Below are 17,688 nucleotides of genomic sequence, written 5' to 3' on the forward strand. Positions count from 1 at the left end.
AATTCATTGTTTTCCATGTTTTATTCAAGATGAATTTCATCTTTTTGTTAAACAAATGGCATTCAAGAGATGGCGTTGCTTTCATAAATTGGAAAATTGTTTTAGCTGAAGCACGTTTCTGTTTTACTAGGTTTCCTTAGCGTGAATTTAAATTGTTTAATCAATTAGTTAATTTTCTAATCTTTGACAATATTTAATTTTTAGAACGTTGTTTAGTCCACTTTCGACTTGAATCAATATGTCAACCACTGGTATGTTAACTGTCCAAGGACAAAGGATAACAGGTAACTCTGTTAGAACCCAAAATGGTATGTAATGCTTTGTTTTTCATTGTCCTCACCCTTATTTAGTCTGGCCAGCTCTTTCATCTTTTTCTCTATGAAGATGTTTTAAATTGACTCATTAATTAATCATTTGTTTTATTTATTAGTTATGGCATGTTCTGCCATTAGTAATGTCATAAAATCTAGTTTTGGTCCTATCGGTCTGGATAAAATGTTGGTCGATGATATCGGAGATGTCACTGTAACCAATGATGGAGCAACAATTCTTAAGCTTTTAGAAGTCGAACACCCAGCTGCTAAGGTTCTAGTAGATTTAGCAGACTTGCAGGATCAAGAAGTCGGTGATGGAACTACTACTGTTGTAAGTTATCAGCAAAGCTCTGAATATTGTTGGATTAGTCATGTGAAGAGTTGAAGAGTATCTCACAGCCCATATCTTGTCTAATGTATTGACATTCTCTATGATATTATACAAAACAAGAATGGGTAAATTAGATCTGTTCACTCTTAAATTGACTTTCGGTGATTATTTGCTTACCGAGAGACTCATTCGTTTGATACATTTCTCTATGTTTTTTACTAGGTTCTAATGGCAGCTGAACTCTTGAAAAATGCTGATGAACTGGTATCATGTAAAATCCATCCAACTTCGATCATAAGTGGTTACCGGCTAGCATGTAAGGAAGCATGCAAATTCATCCAAGACGTTATGAGCATTGATAGTGATACTCTTGGACAAGAATGTGTTGTTAATGCCGTTAAAACTTCTCTTTCTTCTAAATTAATTGGCCAGTAGGTTTTTTCATATAATTTACTCAATGATTTCTATTTATTTTAACACACTTCGTTCTCGATTTTCAGAGACTCTGATTTTTTCGCCGCTCTCGTTGTGGATGCTGCAAATACGGTTAAATTCACCAAAACTGATGACGCGAAGTCTGTAATCTATCCAATTAAGAACATTAGGATACTCAAAGCTCAGGGAAAGAGTACCAGGGATAGCGTGAACGTTCATGGTTACGCCCTCAATTGTTCCCTGGCTAATCAAGGTGTGTACTGTCTCTTTAAATATGTTACCTGATGTTCAAATTAGATAGCTCCTTAATCAATTTTCATTATTCCTATTTTTAGCTATGCCTAAGATCATTAAAACTGCTAAAATAGCATGTTTGGACTTTTCTCTCCAAAAGGTGAAGATGAAGCTTGGAGTACAAGTTTTGATTAACGAACCAGCTGAATTAGAAGCTATAAGAAAAAGGTAGATATTTTCCCAAAGCAATTAACTTCGTTTTGATAAAATCAATCATTAATAACCTATTATGTTTTTGTAGAGAATGTGATATTGCCAAAGAACGCATGCAAAAAATTATTGCCGCTGGTGCTAATGTTATTCTTACAACTGGTGGAATTGATGAGATGTGTGCTAAGTATCTTGTCGAAGCTGGTGCAATGGGAGTAAGACGCGTCAGAAAAGTTGATCTGAAAAAAATTGCAAAAGCATCAGGAGCTACCATGATCTCTACCATGGCGAATATGGATGGCGATGAAGCTTTCGAAACTTCGAATTTAGGTGAAGCTGAAGAGGTTGTAGTTGAACGAATTTCTGACGATGAAGTAATTCTTATAAAAGGGTAAGATTTAGTTTAATGATGCGTTTTACTTTTTTATTTATTCATAATAATTTAAACATTTGTTTTAAAATATTTTTCTCTATAGAATGAAGAATCATAATGCAAGCTCCATCATTTTACGGGGACCAAATGAATATTTCTTGGATGAAGTTGAAAGATCCTTAACTGATGCATTAAATGTTGTTAAAAGAGTTATGGAATCCAAAAGAGTTGTACCCGGTGGAGGGGCTGTCGAAGCGGCTCTCTCAATTTACTTAGAAAGCTTTGCTACTTCAATTAGCTCTAGGGAACAATTAGCTATCGCTGAGTTCGCACGAGCAATGCTCGTTATTCCAAAAACTTTGGCTGTTAATGCTGCTAAAGATGCTACTGATTTGATTGCTAAGCTTCGAGCTTACCACAACTCTTACCAAAGTAAACCAGAGAACAGTACCTATAAATGGTATGGCCTTGATCTTACTGAAGGAACCGTTCGAGATAGTGTAGCTGCCGGTGTTTTAGAACCAGCAATCTCTAAAATAAAGTCACTTAAATTTGCTACGGAGGCTGCAATTACTATTCTGCGTATTGATGATTTGATCAAACTCGATAAAGAAAAGACAGACAAAGATTATGGTGGGTGCTATGGTGATGAATAATCTTGCATGATAAAACGGCTTAAATTAAGGAAAACTGAAAAATGCCTAAATCTTCAGCTTATTAACAATTTCCTTTCATCAAAAGGTAAAATCGAGATGATAACCTGATGAAACATGAGTACTTCTTATGTTTCCAAACGAATAACTTAACAAATATCTCATTGTATTTCAGTCAAACTTTTTACTAAAATTAACTGATTAAATTTTTCAATTAATGATACATAAAAGAAAATCGTTTTTGCACACATTTTATGCCACATGTTTGCTGCAAGTATTAAATTTCAGTGCTTTCTTCAGATATGAAGCTTGCTATATTCAACGTTTATTTTTTATGAAGCTAATAATTTATCGTTCAAGCTTATCACACTTGAAATTTTGCAAAAAGAATTCGATAGTGCAATTATTAATTAGAGTTAGAGGGAGGTCTAGGAAACTTGATCACTCTAGTCTCACTTGTCAGCATATATTTTATCTTGTATTAATTTAATTTAAAAAAATCAAAGTCTTCAGTCTGTTTCAATAACTTTTATTTAATAATTCAGTTTCTATTTATTATACACTTGATAATGACAGATTGAGTTTATCGATTGTTTTAAAGTTGAATTCATTTTCATCTCCATCACTTACTGTCTTTTTCCGCATCTGCTCTAGCATCTTATGTAGTTTTAGTTGAAAGTAGAAATAAGTTTTCAATATAATCTTTTTCTGGATCTAATTGCTTCCGATCCCATTCATCTTAATTAAATAATAAAATTCAGCAATCTTGAAACAATAATTATTTTGTCATTGATTTACAGGTTTGCACCAAACCAGTCCATAATAGCCAACTATAATATCAAATTGAAAAAACATGTTACTTGATGGGGTCTTTAATCAATGGACATTCCTTTTTGATTGTCTAAAAAATAGAAAAAAATTAATGTCAATCACATAGTCATTTGATATCCCGATAACCAGTGTAGTTTACGTTCACCATGCTCACCTCACACAAAATATTCCGATAATCTTGTCCGTATTTTTTAGTCGGCAGAGTCACTTTGCTTCGTCTTAAAACATGAATCAATTCATCTTCTGTGAATATCTCAATTGGGTCTATTCCATGTTCAAAGATAAGTCCTCCAAGATATTCAATGTAATGTTGTCTTCAAAGTAAAAATTTAAATGTTAACTAATCACATTTGGATAGCATAAGATCGGAATCAAAAACTTACTTGCATACTCCCGCAGTTTCAAGATTACTGCCGCAAGGCATGTCTTTTAGCCCTTCAGGATACTCTTTTTGCTCCATTATCATACAAACCCGAGATTCATTTGTTGATTGTTTATCCTCATTATATTTGTATTCAACGTTATTCATCTATAAGAGAAAAAAGACAAATATTTGAACTATGGTTGGGTCTATGAACTACAAAAGCACAGGAAAATGTCCAAAATCAAGCTATTCAAAGGGTCAAAACATTATAAAGTCAATCAAGGAAAACTCTGTTACTTACATCTAATAATTTACGTAATTCGTCAACTTCTTTATCTCGTAAATAAAATAGACAGTTACGAGGATGATGTGCATGTAAACCGAGTTTATCACACCAGTTAGAAACTGAACATTTCTATAAGAAAAATGTAACGCAAATTTAACAATTCTCAGCATTTAAAAATGGATTCATGAGTAAAAGAAACTTACTGATCCCAATCTAAAAGGCTGTCTACATCCACCACAAAAATCATGGGAACATTGGATGCAATGGAAATGCATACAGCCACCTTTAGATAATTCATAGTGGAAATGGCATTTGGGACAATCTATGCCAAACTGTTTCAAATGAAGATCCAACTGGTTTTCTGAATATTCAGGATCATTCAGGCGTTTCCATTCAGTAAACTGATCACAGGTAATTCCATTGTGTTGCTCTTCCCAAACCTAATTTTTCAAAAGAGAGCGGAAATTCAGTAAATTGAGATTTACAATGTAATGTATTATATTATTATTATAATAACAAATCAACATAATATAGATCAAAGGTTTGAATACAATTTTCACCTTATGACAAGAGGCACAAGTAACTATTTGACAATCAGGACATGTAATTGTTTTAGCAGCAGGATTGGAGGCAATAAAACCAGATGAACAATTGGTACACCAGCTAAATGATGGATCTTTTGATAAAACTTTATCACGAACCTTGCGTTGCCAGAGCTCATGAAGATCAGCTGTAACCAATGATTTAACCAATTGATCAAGAAGCGATAAATAATCGCAGACTGAGTCTTCATCGTCAGGAGACATACTGGGCTCCGAGCAGAAAGGGCATGTTATAATAAATACTTGAGCTTCACGAATTTGAACCGCAAAATATTGTCTTAAACAGTTGATACAAGCTTTGTGAGTACATGAAATAAGTGAAACCATATCACGAATATGAAATGACCCAGCACATAATTCGCACTCATAGGCTGACCGAGCATAACCAAAATGTGGGTTAAGTGATTCCTTGTCGATAACTGGTAAACTTGTAATTGGAATCGCTGGAATTAAAGTTTGCTGGCCTTTACCGTTATCACTGCTGTCTTTGCTTAACGATGTTGATGTCGCACTTGGATTCAGATCCTGCAGCTGCTTATCTTTTTCTTTGTTTCGATTGGCTAACTCTTTAGTTACTTTTAGCTTTTTATTTAAACCTTTTTTGGGCTTTTCTTTCAACTTGTTTGATGTTTTTGTTTCTTGTGATGGTCCTGGTTCATTTATTGTAGTTAGTTGATTCTCATCTATTAATTGGTTTGATGTATTAGGATCAGTTTGAAGCGAGGTTCGATAAAGTGTTTCTAAACATTCAACCGATGATTTAAGTGTCTCTTCCAAGTCAATGGTTAATGGAGAAATTGAACGTTCTTTTGTTACAGGTTGTCGTGGAAGTGCCAGCTGATCAATTACTTCGTTATCTTTGTCTTGGTCACTTGATTGCTCGCTTGATTGTTCACTCCATTTGTCTGAATCGTTTGAACTAAAGTCGTCTTTATTGAGGATCTCAAATTCTTGACCAAACTCATTGTCTTTATCCTTATTTCCATCCTCTTTATCATCTTCTTTATCCTCGTCCGAGTCATCAATATATTCATCAATACTGTTTAAGCCTAATTGCGTTAACCTTTGCTCTAAACTTCTCCTTAAATTTTCATAATCTTCCATCTCTGCTTCATCTTCGTCAACATTTTTATCATTATCATTGTCCTCGTCGCCTTCAAAGGAATCTGATCGTAACCTGACGAGCTCCTCATTATCTACATCTTCATCTACTTCGTCTTCATCTTCCTCTTCCTCGTATTCATCGTGTTCTTCAACCTCGTTTACCTCGTCAGCTTCTAATTCTTGCTCATCTTTTGCTTCCGTTCCTTGAGTTTCAATCTCTTCAGTTTCATCAAAAGCATCAAAATTCCTGACTTCAACATTTAATAATCGACCATCAGTATCAGAATCATTTTCTTCTGAAACTTCAGAAAAATATTCTCCAGACGATGAAGAAGATCTTGAGATTGATATTTCATCTTGTTTTGAATCTTTCTCATTGAATGTTGGGCTTTTTGCCTTCAAGTTTTGACTCGCCTCGTTGGAAGAAAGTAAGTTAATTGGAACTGCATCCATATTTGATTTACCAGAACCAGATTCTTCAATATCAAGACTGAATGATTTAATGTCTTTTTTGTCAACTGTTTTATCATCTTCCTTTTTTTGGACACATTTATCAATTGCTTGCCAAATATTACCTTTGGTTGATCGAAGAGCTGATTTGGCATCTTTAGTGGTTACTAAATCAATGGCTGTTAATTTATATTTTTTACCAAGTCTTTTCTTCTCATTTTGTACCAGCTGATTATTCGACAAAGTTAAGACAGTTTCAACCATATTGTTCCAATTCTCGTCCAACCAGTCTAAAGGTGAAGTTGAATTAAATGTCAATGCTATCTCAATGTCATCTGCTGTGAAACCTTTTTTCTCAGCATCACGAAGTAATTTAAACATTTGGAAGCCAGACTGAAGCTGAGATTGAGCCGAAGAGACTGTAGCTACTCCTTGAGTACCCATTGAAGGTAACCCTTGATTAGAACGATTATCAATTGATAAATTTTCATTGCTCATGTATTTAGAATTGAATCCACCCAGCTGTCCCATATTATGCAAAGCATTTTGATCGGATCGGAAAGAGAATGAATTTGAATCTAGAATCATATGAGGACTTGATTGATTTAGAGGTAAATTGTTCATTGGGTAATTGTACATAGACGATCCTGGAGGTTGATAATTTGACGCATAAATAGCTAAAGGATTATTAATGATATCCGTCGGTGGTGAATTCAGTCCCACATAACTGTTGGATCTTAATCTATTAACATCATAATTTGGAAAAGCTGTACCAGAGTTTATTGGAGTTAACTGTTGTCCCATCATCGGATATTGATTTGTGAACGGAGGATACATTTGCTGACCTGATTGTTGATAAATTGTAGGTAGAGACATCGGAATTTGTGAGCTAGGTACCAATTGCGTACTTTGACTTACTGGTTGATTCACCATTTGCGGTGAAGTATTTGTTGGGATAGTTGTATCGCTAACTTTTTCATCAACTGTTGTTTTTGATTCGTTATTTTGCGCTGCTGTAGTTTCTTTCTTGATCTCACTTGATTCGTTATTGTTAGATTTAGTGATTTTTTCTGTCTCGAGATTACTATTTGCAGCAATATTACTCGCAGTTGAAGTTTGTACTTTCGGTTTTTCATTTACATCTTTTAGACTGACTTGTGGATCAGACTTTGATTTTGTATTGTCATCAGTCTTTTTAGGTTCATTTGTTTTGTTTTCATCTAAAGAAATATCTTTGTTACCAGTTTCTTTTTTGTTTGAATTTCTAATTGAATCAATTTCTTGTTCTAATTTAGCAAATGTGGCCTCAATGTCTTGAAAATTTGTTGGAGAACCAAATGACCTTTCACCTTCTTTTTTACGATTTTTATCACCTGAACTTATCACAGAGTCAGGCCAATCTAATTCATCCTCGATATTACCAGAAGCTTTGACTTGAGATACATTATTCTTATTGAGATAATGGTCACCTTCATAATGATCATTATTCATTGAACTTGTACTATTCGAGTTTTTGTTTGTTTTGTAACTCACTTTAGAATCGTTCTTAGCCCTTATGGAATCAACTCTTTGAATCGATTCCGTTCTGATTGTTGTTGTTGCTGGTATTACTGATGAGTTTGAAGTTGAAGGAATCAAAGGATTTGATATATTGTTATCACCAACGTCATAATTCTCATCAATTGAAGGTGTTGATAAATATTGATTGCGTTTTTTTTCTTCTTTCTTTTCAAGTCGACGATTTTCCCGTTCAATTCTCTTCTCATTTTCTAATCGACGTCTCAATTCTTTTTCAATCTCCATTTGTTCACGAATCAAATCAGTGGTTATCACCACTTCTGGGCCATTTCTATTGGATTGGTTGGGCTTTGACTCTTTGACTGGTTCTTTGGTTACTTTGGCCTTATTACGCATCTTTTTTAATCTACTTGGATGACTTTTGCCGCACATTTCACATATATCTGAGTTGGGTTTATTCACATAGGTACAAGCATAACAATGCCACCATTTATTTGGCTCCAATGATGAAGCTTGACTATATCGATCATCTTCGTCTTCGTCTTCATCTTCATTATCTTCCTCTTCGTCCGATTGACATGCATAATCACCTTCATCATCATCAGTGTTGTCGGCGTGTTTCCTTCTCATCTGGTTTCCATCATCTTCCTCGTCTGATTCACTTGCTCTCATTGAATATCGAGATGATGTGAGTGATCGTGGAATCGAAGTTGATCTTTGATCAAAAGATTTATTCCGAGATTGAGAAGAATGGTGTTGATGGTGAGAAGAAGAGGAAGATTTTCTCCCCATAGCGGGTGAAGTTTCACGAGCAACTGATGACCGAACTGATTGCTCTCTACTGGAAACACTTCGAGTTTTACGATTCATGTTAAGTGATCTTAATGACGGTGAAGGTGAAGCGCGAGCATTGTTGTATGGCGATGATGGAGGCAATGGAGGGTGATGAGTCCCTGGCATCATTGGATAACCTGGATACATTGGATAAACTGGATTCATCCAATAAGGTTGAACCATTTGTTGCTGTTTCTGTTGCCATTGATTGTTAACCAAAAATGAACTTTGAGATCTTTTCATTGATCCATTTCTTCTACTCATCATAGAAGATAAATGACTTTTGTTCCTTGTTAATGTACCATGGTCTGGAAAATCTGCATCAGATACTTGATCTTCACCATCATCAAGACCCAAATCTTCCATACTCTGGGCTAATGAGACTGATGTCATATTATATGGACCGGGGTGATGAGGATGGTAAGGTGTTGGACTATAACTCATTGGATAATTAGGAGGAAGAGAAGGGTTCATCATTTGTCCTGGCATCATGTGCATTGGTGACCCAGCTCCAGCATAATAACCATTTGGATTTGGATTCATATACGAACTAGTTAAATCCATGAGACTTAAATTTTTTCTTGGCAAAGATTGAGACCATTTCTTCTTTATCGGAAGCGCTGGAGGAACATTTCCTGATGATCCAACTTCACTCGACCATTGTTCACTTGATAAACTACTACTATTAGCACTGGACAAATTTGAACTTCCTGCGCCATTGTTCAAGCTTTCTCTTTGATATTCTTCCTCAAATGGTCGAAGATAGTTGTAATTAAGTCGCATTTGTTGTTGCTGTTGTTGCTCATTGAAATAACGTCCTGATTGGTTTATTTGATCAACTGATTGACTGTTGGATCCAGGTTGATATTGGATTAATCGTGTCTGGCCAAATTGAGGCAAAAATGGTCGATTTTGATCCTAATTAAAGAAAATAATTAAAGTAATTTTGAGCTGAATACCAATCAACTTGATACTAACCTCGAGTAACTTCTTTTTCCTTCTAGGAGGTGGAATCGGCATTTTTGATGGATGATGTGGAGTCGCTGTAGCCTGGAATTGTGTTGATTTGATTGCTGTTGATTTCATCTCGGAATGATTATTTGATGACGACAGTGAAGATAATGATGGTGAGGGTGAGGGTGAAAGAGTTGCTTGTAAAGGACGAAGGACTGAAGTCGACACATTATCACATCGTTGTGACATCTAATGGACACAACAAAATGGAAAAATCCAAAATTATAATTTTGTGAATGTGTTTAGGAAAACTGTGAAAATTTAAATACCCACCGGATTAACTGGATTAATTGCTTTTCTCAGATGGAATCGACGTTTAGGATGACGGTGGTACATATCATCACATGACATGCAAAAAGTCTTACAATCACATCTATCACATTTAACTGAACTTCCCAAAGTTCCACATAAATTACAATTACCTTGACTAGTTTGGTTCATTGTTATCCCTTGCATTGGTGGTCCTAACAAATTAAGGAAATTGATCAGCCAAAATTGAAACACTCAAGAGAAACACTTACCAATAATTTTCATCGGCGACTCCTTTATCCTGCTTTGATACATGGTTAACTCTGAATTAGTTAAAATATAACTTTATTCCGTACAAGACGAGCTTTTTGACTTGGACCAATCTTATTGTAAACCTTTATGCACACGAACAAGTAGGAAGTTGTAAAAAATGTTAAAGTCAAGATGAGGATAAATGAAGATGAAAATTGTGACTACAAAAAGACTATGGGGTTTGGCGTAGGAAGTTATTCTTGTTGCAAGTTTAGATGAAAAATTTTTGGCAGCCAAATGAATTTGCTTTTCATGTAGATCATTTGCATCTAAATTAAACCTTTGTAAAGGTTTTCAGGTCAACATTTGTAAGAAAAACTGAGAAATACTATTGACTCGTCAGACAGATCTACAAAAATTAGGTGAATATCCTCTTTTTATCGTCATCTTTGTCGCTTTAATCTTGGTAATCCTTTTTATAAGCTTGGATTAAAATTTTTCTTATATTATTTCGATGGGTTTGTGTTAAATTAAAAAGTCAATAAAGATAATCCAATTGAACTTGAGGATTCTGAAATTGCTTTTAATGGTGTCTCTTAAACTACACATTGTACAGTCTGTGTAACCCTTAACATCAATTTTTTTTCATAGCTTTCCAAATAATTATATAATGGCACTCAGAAGTTTTATACAAAAAATAAGTGAATATGAGTTTAATGAAAATGTTGAGATGATGATATGATGATGATATGATGAGATTTCTTTTAATACAATAAGTAGAGTAATAGAGTAATAACGTAAAGAGTAGAGTTGAGTAAGTAGAGTAGAGATGGCAGAAAAAGATCGATCGGTCTTTTAGAGCAAGCCGAGCTTAAATAGAGCTATTAAATTTAGGATCTGATTGAGTTGAACCTTTTAAAATTCTAGCACTCGAGAACGATCGAACGGCCTAAAAAGTACAAACTCGTAAATTTATATGTTTTTGATGATTTTGGTCTTGACTCAAATAATTGAGTCAATAGTTGCACGGAAAATTAAAACATTGAACCATTCTTCTTAGCCGCAGTCGATCTTTTAAATTTTTTCGATCCGAAGATCGAGCTGGGAAATCGCTGATTCTGCCATCTCTAAAGTAAAGTAGAGTAGAGGAGTCACAATTAACTATACACATATAATACTATATTAGTGTCGTGGACGAATCTTTTCCAAGAAAAATTGTCGTCCAGTGAATGTAAAAGAAGATTCTTTAGTTCGGAAAGTCCGTTGCTTGATAAAGTCGAATTGTTGGAGAGCAAATGAGTAGAAATCATTCTCCATTTGCCAAACCTTGGATTGACGGATAATTTCAACTGTTTCTGTTGATGGTTCAATTTTATTGATGGTTCGACGAAGGTGAGATTTATTGCCATTCTCGTAAAGATGCAAGGCGCCTTTGAAAAAGGTTGGTAGAGTATACTCGAGTACTGCGAGAAACATATGCATTTGCTCGGTAACACCAACAACCATGAAATGTTGCATTAAATTGCGTTTAGCTTCCTCCAGAGCCCATTTACTTCCAGGAGACAAGCATTCAAATGAGTGACCACAAAAAAATGGTATCTGAATCCACATATTATTTGGATCACAGTCCTTTTCTTGTCTCTCCACACATTGGTCAAAGGTAACTTTGTTTCCTTGCCTTTTGCGAACCAAGTAAGGCCTAAAATCGTCACCATTTCGGAGGAAATAATAATAGGATACCAAACGTTCCAATGGTTCACGAACCATACTTATATATATGGGTTTATCTGCAACTCCAAATCGACCAAAGTCAAGAAAAGACAAATGGCCATGGACAATCATAGGCCTTCTCTCTTTCCATTGGGTTAAATTTTGGACAAAGTAAGCTTGATCGGGTAACGAAAGGACGTGACTGTTTTTAGTTGTATTCAGATGAATTACATTGAATTTGTTTGGACCACAGAGATCGTAAGCAATGCCCATCAGACTTGTGCTGCCAGTTTTTGGAACACGATTATAGATAACTATTCGGTCTTCATCTGCGTTTTGATTATATACTGGTGGATTGTTTTGAGATGATATGGGTCCTGAGACGGTTGGATATGACGAAGATGATGTTAATGATAGAGGTAAGGCTTCATCGAGTGTTTGTCGATTGACGTAAGAGGTGAAAAAAGCTTTTCTCTCCAAAGTTGAGATTCTTTCTTCCAGATTCTCAATGAAGTAAATTAAGACGAGGGTAAGAATACCAATCAACAAAAATAAGTAACGAAAGTGAGGAATAGGTGCCATCATTTAAACGATGGAAAACAATTTGATGAAATTAACATTAAAAATTTGAACAAACAGATAACATTAATAATGGACAAGGAGATGAATGCATTAAGTAATATTACACAGGAGAAAGGTCATCAATGGAACATTTACCCTGTTCAAGTCTATTTTGAAAATTGACTTGAACATCTTCAATTGAGTTTAACTGAGCTTAAGTAACAATAATGATAAATCATTAGTTTAGGATGAGTTGCGGTCACATAAATAATCAACATAATAAATTAACATTAATTAGTAATTTTTCGAGAATTGAAGGAATGTTCATTTTCTTTTTCTAGGAAAATGAGTTTTTGTTGCTTGAATTGATGTAAACATTCATGCTTATCATGACACGATGTATCGAGTATCGATTTTCAACTGACAATTTGCATATACTTTTGGAACTAATTTATATTGGTTAACTCAAGGTCTTATTAATTAGGAAATTAAATTGTTTTAATAGGGGCATTGACTTCAGCTTTAAACAGTATGAATTAATGTAAAAAAGTTAGCACTATATTTGGAATGATCTACAAAACTGACATCCAAAATCTTTCAAAATGTTGACACTTGTGAATGAAATTCATTCAATGAATTACTTCTCTTAATAGTTAGATTTGATTGGTAAAAAAATTGTGGAACATTCCGAGTGTTTAATTTAGAAATTTTATTATTTTCAGAGACTTAGTTCAAAAATCAAAAATTAATGAGTGATAAGATATTGTTACATTCAAATTTTACACTTTTATTCTTGAAAAATGCCCAATGGCCATTTTAAAGGATAGTTATATGAAAATCATTTCTTCGTTAAAGATGTTCTGAAAAGAGATAGAGACAGAAAAATTATTGTGTTAAAAAATGCAAATATATAGTAGATAAATATTGGCAAAAAGATGAATTACTTACGATGCTCCACTCAGTACTACATAAGGAGTATGTAATTCTTTCTGTTTATCTTGTAACAATTTCAAGGTTCCTAAAGGTGTATCGGTTGAGTGCATCTGGCGTAATTTCTTCAAATGAAATAAAAAAGATAATTAATAGTCTGTCAATTGCTTTGAATCATAAATATTTGGGAAATACTTACCCCTTCTTGGTCTAGTTTTTTCATTCTCTTGTCAATCTTATTTTTACCAGGACCTTTACCATGGAATTTGTGGGAAAGTACTCTGAAAGCTTCCTTTTGATTTAATAGTCGACCCTTTTCATCAACGTAATCTAATTTAACATCAGGCTTGTAACTATCTTTTTCCTTGAAGTCAGATAGTGGTCCATTATATCTATCTCCTCGACGACCTAATTTTTCTTCGTCATAAAATTTTTCTTCTATGGTATAATTTTGAGCTTGAAGACTTGAGTGCCTAGAACCAGAAGTTGGTTTACGTGGTTCCTTATCAAGATAACCTTTTTTCATGGCAACTTTAAGTGCAGCGGCCACTCCGTGACTAACATCGGGCTCTTCCTCTAAAATTGGTTGAGATGGATCGGCTATCTCCACAGAATCAAAGGATGCCACAGAAGCTTCCATATCAACTTCATTCCATGTTCCTCTGATAGGTTGTTCTGGGGATTTTTCCTCGAGAATTTCATTAGATCTCCTATCATCTAACAAATCTTTCTCGAAGTCCATAAGTTCGTCTTCATCCTCGTATTCTTCCTTAATAGTTGAAATATCCCCTAAATTACGACAAAACTCTGCTGTAGCATTCAACACAATTGTTGATCGACCTTGCGAAGTACTAGCGATGTCCGAGTAATCATCTTCTTGTTCTTTCTTTATGCAAGCTTCACGTTCAGCAATTAGTTTAGCAATTCTTTCCTCTTCTTCCTTTTTCTCCTTTTCTTTCTCTTTCAACTTTTTAGCCTTTTCCAGTGATTTACGGAATTCTTCTTCAGCTTCTTGTTCTTCCAGAACAATTTCGGATAGATCAATATCCGGTATTTCAGAGTCTGATTGAAGCAAATCATCATCCATTTGGACCTTAATTCGTTTTTCAATCAGTTTTTTATCTACAGATGAACTTGTTGAAGGTACTTCCTCTACATTTTGCGAGTTTCTATTCTTCCTAGAACCATGATCGGAATTTGTACTTTCAACAATTACCTCCTCAGAAAATCTTTTCCCCTTTTTCTTGGCACGAATTTTCTTTGGTTTTTTAAATTTTGTCATTTCCTCTTCGGTGTAATATTCTGAGGCTACTTTAAACTGTGGTGTTTCCAATGATATTTTTCCAGCTTGTTGTCTCAACATTTCTCGTATTAATTCGGCTTCCTTCTCTCGATCAACAGAAGAAGAACCAATTTGGAAAGAATCCTTTTTCATTCCATCAATCTCTTCATCATATTTAGCTAGTAAATTTTTCTTCTTAAGAATACCAAATTCATCAAACTCTGGTTCATCGTATGGGCGATATTCATTTTTCTTCAATTTGTTGTCCATATTTTTCTCAGCTTTCTCGAGATCAACGATATTTACATTCTCCAGAACATCTTCGTTTTCATCCAAAACGTCTTTGTCCTTAAGAGTCATTATTATTTGATGGCCTTCTTTGAGATATTTCTCAGAGTGGGCAACTTTGAGTCCTTTTAAATCTTCTTCTGTGTAAAGCTGATTGATATTTGATTTGCTAGGTCCAGCAACTTGGCTGACAATTTCATCGTCCATTTCATCTAATATTCGGGCTTTCCGTTCAGCTTTCATTTTTTCAATCTTACGTCTTTCTTCTTCTATTTTTCTACTTTTTAAAACCCAATTGGCAGCATCCTCATCTGGAAGTAAATCAGCAAGGCCTTTAGGTTCAGATTTCTGAGACTCTTCTTTGACTTTAGGAGATTCTCTACGTTGGTCACTTTTCCTACTAATATATTCTTCATCCTTTTCCTCCTTTGTTCGTACTTTAGATTTTTTATTATCGTCTTTCCTATCTGGACTTTCTTCATCAGGCGAATAGTGACGTTTTCTTGATAAACTTTCAGTCTTTCTACTACTCACTGATAACTTATCCCTGGACCTATCATGATGTCTATGTGGATCATTTGAATGGTGATGAGTATGATCGTGATGGTGATGGTCGTGCTCTTCGTGGTCATTATGACTGCGGTAATGTTTATGCTTTTTAGAACGATCCGGCGATTTGCGGCTCTTGCTAGATTTGCTAGACCTGGTTGGACTTCTGTGAGATGGCATGGTCAAGGTGTTTTAAGGAGCAATATATAGACACAGTTCATATAAACAAATATACAAATAAAGATGAAGTTGGTACTTAAATAATAAACACATTAGACAGAACACATAATTAATAGTAATTTAACACTACAGTTTCAATCATTGACAACAAAATCAGAAAAACATGTAACCAAGAGACAACAACTCTCATATCTGGCGCGCAAATCAAATCTCACCACATGTAGCCAACAAATCAACCACTATAAATGTTGCAACCTTCAAGTATCATTTGATTATTTTCTTTTCTGTCATTTTGTTAATTTTTCTATCAACTTCATCATTTCACCATGTCTATTAATGTGTCAACAGAGTATATGGAAATCGAGGAGGACTCAGCAAGTCGGAGATTGGTCCTGGAAGAATTTGAAAGAAGAAAGAAAGGCCGGCAAATACCTGTTAGCGTTGATGATGCGGAAGTTAAATCCCAACTTCGACAATTAAACCAACCAATTTGTAAGTTTATCAATAGATGAATAATTTCAGGTTTAACGTTGCTATTCTTTATTCTACAGGTATCTTTGGTGAAGGACCGGCAGACAGGAGAGAAAGATTGAGACAGTTGTTGACAAGACTCGGAGAAGATGCGATCAAGAAAACGAAAGATGAGGAAAAAGTAGATGAAAAGGAGCGAGATGTAAGTATTTTGGATTTAATTATTGTATTGTTTAATGACATATTGTTTTTAACATTGTCTGTTTATTTACAGCCAAACACAACTTGGTATCACGAAGGTCCTAATAGCCTGAAGGCAGCTAGAATCTGGTTGGCTGAATATTCCATTGTGAGAGCCCGGGAAAGGCTGGAACGAGCTCGTAAAACAAAATCAATGCCTGAGACCACCAGAAATAACCTTAATCAAGAGCTTTATAAAAAATTACATACTTTCGAGATTGAATGCAGTCAGGTTGGTGACGCAAGACCACTGTCCTTCTGCAGATTCAGTCCTGATTCGATGATGATTGCAACTGCATCCTGGTTTGTTATTTTATATATTGCATTTCTTTTTTGATTATTTTATTCATCTTACCTTTGGTTCACCTGTTGAATAACTGTTTCTTTTTTATTACAGGAGTGGACAATGCAAACTGTGGTCGCGAGTTTCGCTAGATCTCAGGAAAACTTTTCGTGGTCATAATGGGCGAGCTTGCTCGATCGTGTTTCATCCGAAAGCAACAATTTCTCAATCACCAACTGCTCTTAATTTAGCATCAAGTGGCATCGATGGATCTGTGTGTTTATGGAGCATGGAGAATGAATTTAGTCTTAGAAACTTGGATGGACACCAACCTCATCGCGTAAGTCGAGTATCTTTCCATCCCTCAGGCCGTTTTTTGGGAACCTGTTGTGATGACAGATCGTGGCGACTTTGGGATCTGGAAGTCAATGAGGAGATTCTTTTTCAAGAGGGCCACAGTAAAGGTGTTTATGACATTGATTTTCACCCTGATGGATCGTTAGCTGCAACTGGTGGTTTAGATGCTTTCGGCAGAGTTTGGGATCTGAGAACAGGTCGTTGCATAATGTTCATGGAAGGACACTTGAAAGGAATAACCAGTGTCTCAATTTCACCAAACGGCTATCAAGTTATAACGGGAAGCATGGACAATACTGTAAAAATTTGGAATCTTAGGCAACGAAGATGCGAATACACAATCGCCGCACACAACAACATCGTATCTGGAGTACAATTTGAAAAAGACCAGGGGCGATTCATCGTTAGTTCTAGTTATGATAATAGTATAAAAGTCTGGGCTCATCCTAATTGGACCCGAATCGCTGAATTAAATGGCCACGACAACAAAGTAATGGGCATCGACATCGCCGCCGACAATCACAGTATACTTTCGTGCTCATTCGATCGAACGTTCAAACTTTGGAGTCAATCCTGGCAGCCCAAATCATCAACACAAAACAAAGACAATTAAAATCATCTAAACATTACATATAAGCATGATAAATATATCAGCAACCATCAATTTTTTAATTTTTTATAATACTCACAATTGTCAGCCTATGAAATAAAAATGAAATCAATTGCATCTAAATTGTTTTCCCTAATATGACCTAATTAATCGGGGAAAAACATGGAAATTCA

General features: G+C 35.0%; 5 protein-coding genes across 6 annotated transcripts; 2 read left to right on the forward strand and 3 right to left on the reverse strand.

Annotated features, from left to right (window-relative positions):
- Positions 1–93: 93 nt before the first annotated feature.
- CCT1 (chaperonin containing TCP1 subunit 1) lies at positions 94–2,785 on the forward strand. The gene is made up of 7 exons (XM_015934176.3): positions 94–308; positions 431–645; positions 868–1,076; positions 1,146–1,333; positions 1,416–1,542; positions 1,616–1,915; positions 2,001–2,785. Exons 1-7 carry the CDS (start codon positions 239–241, stop codon positions 2,551–2,553), a joined length of 1,662 nt encoding a protein of 553 aa, XP_015789662.1. The 5' UTR covers positions 94–238; the 3' UTR covers positions 2,554–2,785.
- Positions 2,786–3,067: 282 nt separating this feature from the next.
- On the reverse strand, positions 3,068–10,208 carry LUBEL (Linear Ubiquitin E3 ligase). Its single transcript, XM_015934160.3, has 9 exons — positions 10,075–10,208; positions 9,827–10,017; positions 9,518–9,742; positions 4,592–9,457; positions 4,235–4,471; positions 4,047–4,160; positions 3,765–3,910; positions 3,536–3,695; positions 3,068–3,451 (listed from the first exon to the last, which is right to left on the reverse strand). The coding sequence occupies exons 1-9, from the start codon at positions 10,115–10,117 to the stop codon at positions 3,407–3,409; spliced, it is 6,027 nt and encodes a 2,008-aa protein (XP_015789646.3). The 5' UTR covers positions 10,118–10,208; the 3' UTR covers positions 3,068–3,406.
- A 408-nt stretch (positions 10,209–10,616) lies between these two features.
- Positions 10,617–12,732, reverse strand: LOC107366458 (heparan sulfate 2-O-sulfotransferase). Its single transcript, XM_015934069.3, has one exon. It carries the CDS (start codon positions 12,347–12,349, stop codon positions 11,237–11,239), a length of 1,113 nt encoding a protein of 370 aa, XP_015789555.1. The 5' UTR covers positions 12,350–12,732; the 3' UTR covers positions 10,617–11,236.
- Positions 12,733–13,019: 287 nt separating this feature from the next.
- On the reverse strand, positions 13,020–15,698 carry LOC107366456 (U4/U6.U5 tri-snRNP-associated protein 1). The gene is made up of 3 exons (XM_015934066.3): positions 13,455–15,698; positions 13,274–13,380; positions 13,020–13,185 (listed from the first exon to the last, which is right to left on the reverse strand). Exons 1-3 carry the CDS (start codon positions 15,552–15,554, stop codon positions 13,164–13,166), a joined length of 2,229 nt encoding a protein of 742 aa, XP_015789552.2. The 5' UTR covers positions 15,555–15,698; the 3' UTR covers positions 13,020–13,163.
- A 136-nt stretch (positions 15,699–15,834) lies between these two features.
- Positions 15,835–17,638, forward strand: U4-U6-60K (U4-U6 small nuclear riboprotein factor 60K). Of its 2 annotated transcripts, XM_015934067.3 has the most exons (4): positions 15,835–16,046; positions 16,106–16,227; positions 16,300–16,568; positions 16,663–17,638. In XM_015934067.3, exons 1-4 carry the CDS (start codon positions 15,881–15,883, stop codon positions 17,516–17,518), a joined length of 1,413 nt encoding a protein of 470 aa, XP_015789553.1. In that variant the 5' UTR covers positions 15,835–15,880; the 3' UTR covers positions 17,519–17,638. The 2 variants fall into 2 exon arrangements, with proteins under 2 accessions (XP_015789553.1, XP_089123136.1); XM_089267010.1 differs by having other exon boundaries at positions 16,106–16,568.
- The last annotated feature ends 50 nt before the right edge of the window (positions 17,639–17,688 follow it).

The sequence above is a fragment of the Tetranychus urticae genome, chromosome 2, assembly GCF_039701765.1.
Source record: "Tetranychus urticae isolate SD_2017Ah chromosome 2, NJAU_TeUrti_SD_1.0, whole genome shotgun sequence".
NCBI classification, from domain to species: Eukaryota; Metazoa; Arthropoda; class Arachnida; order Trombidiformes; family Tetranychidae; genus Tetranychus; species Tetranychus urticae.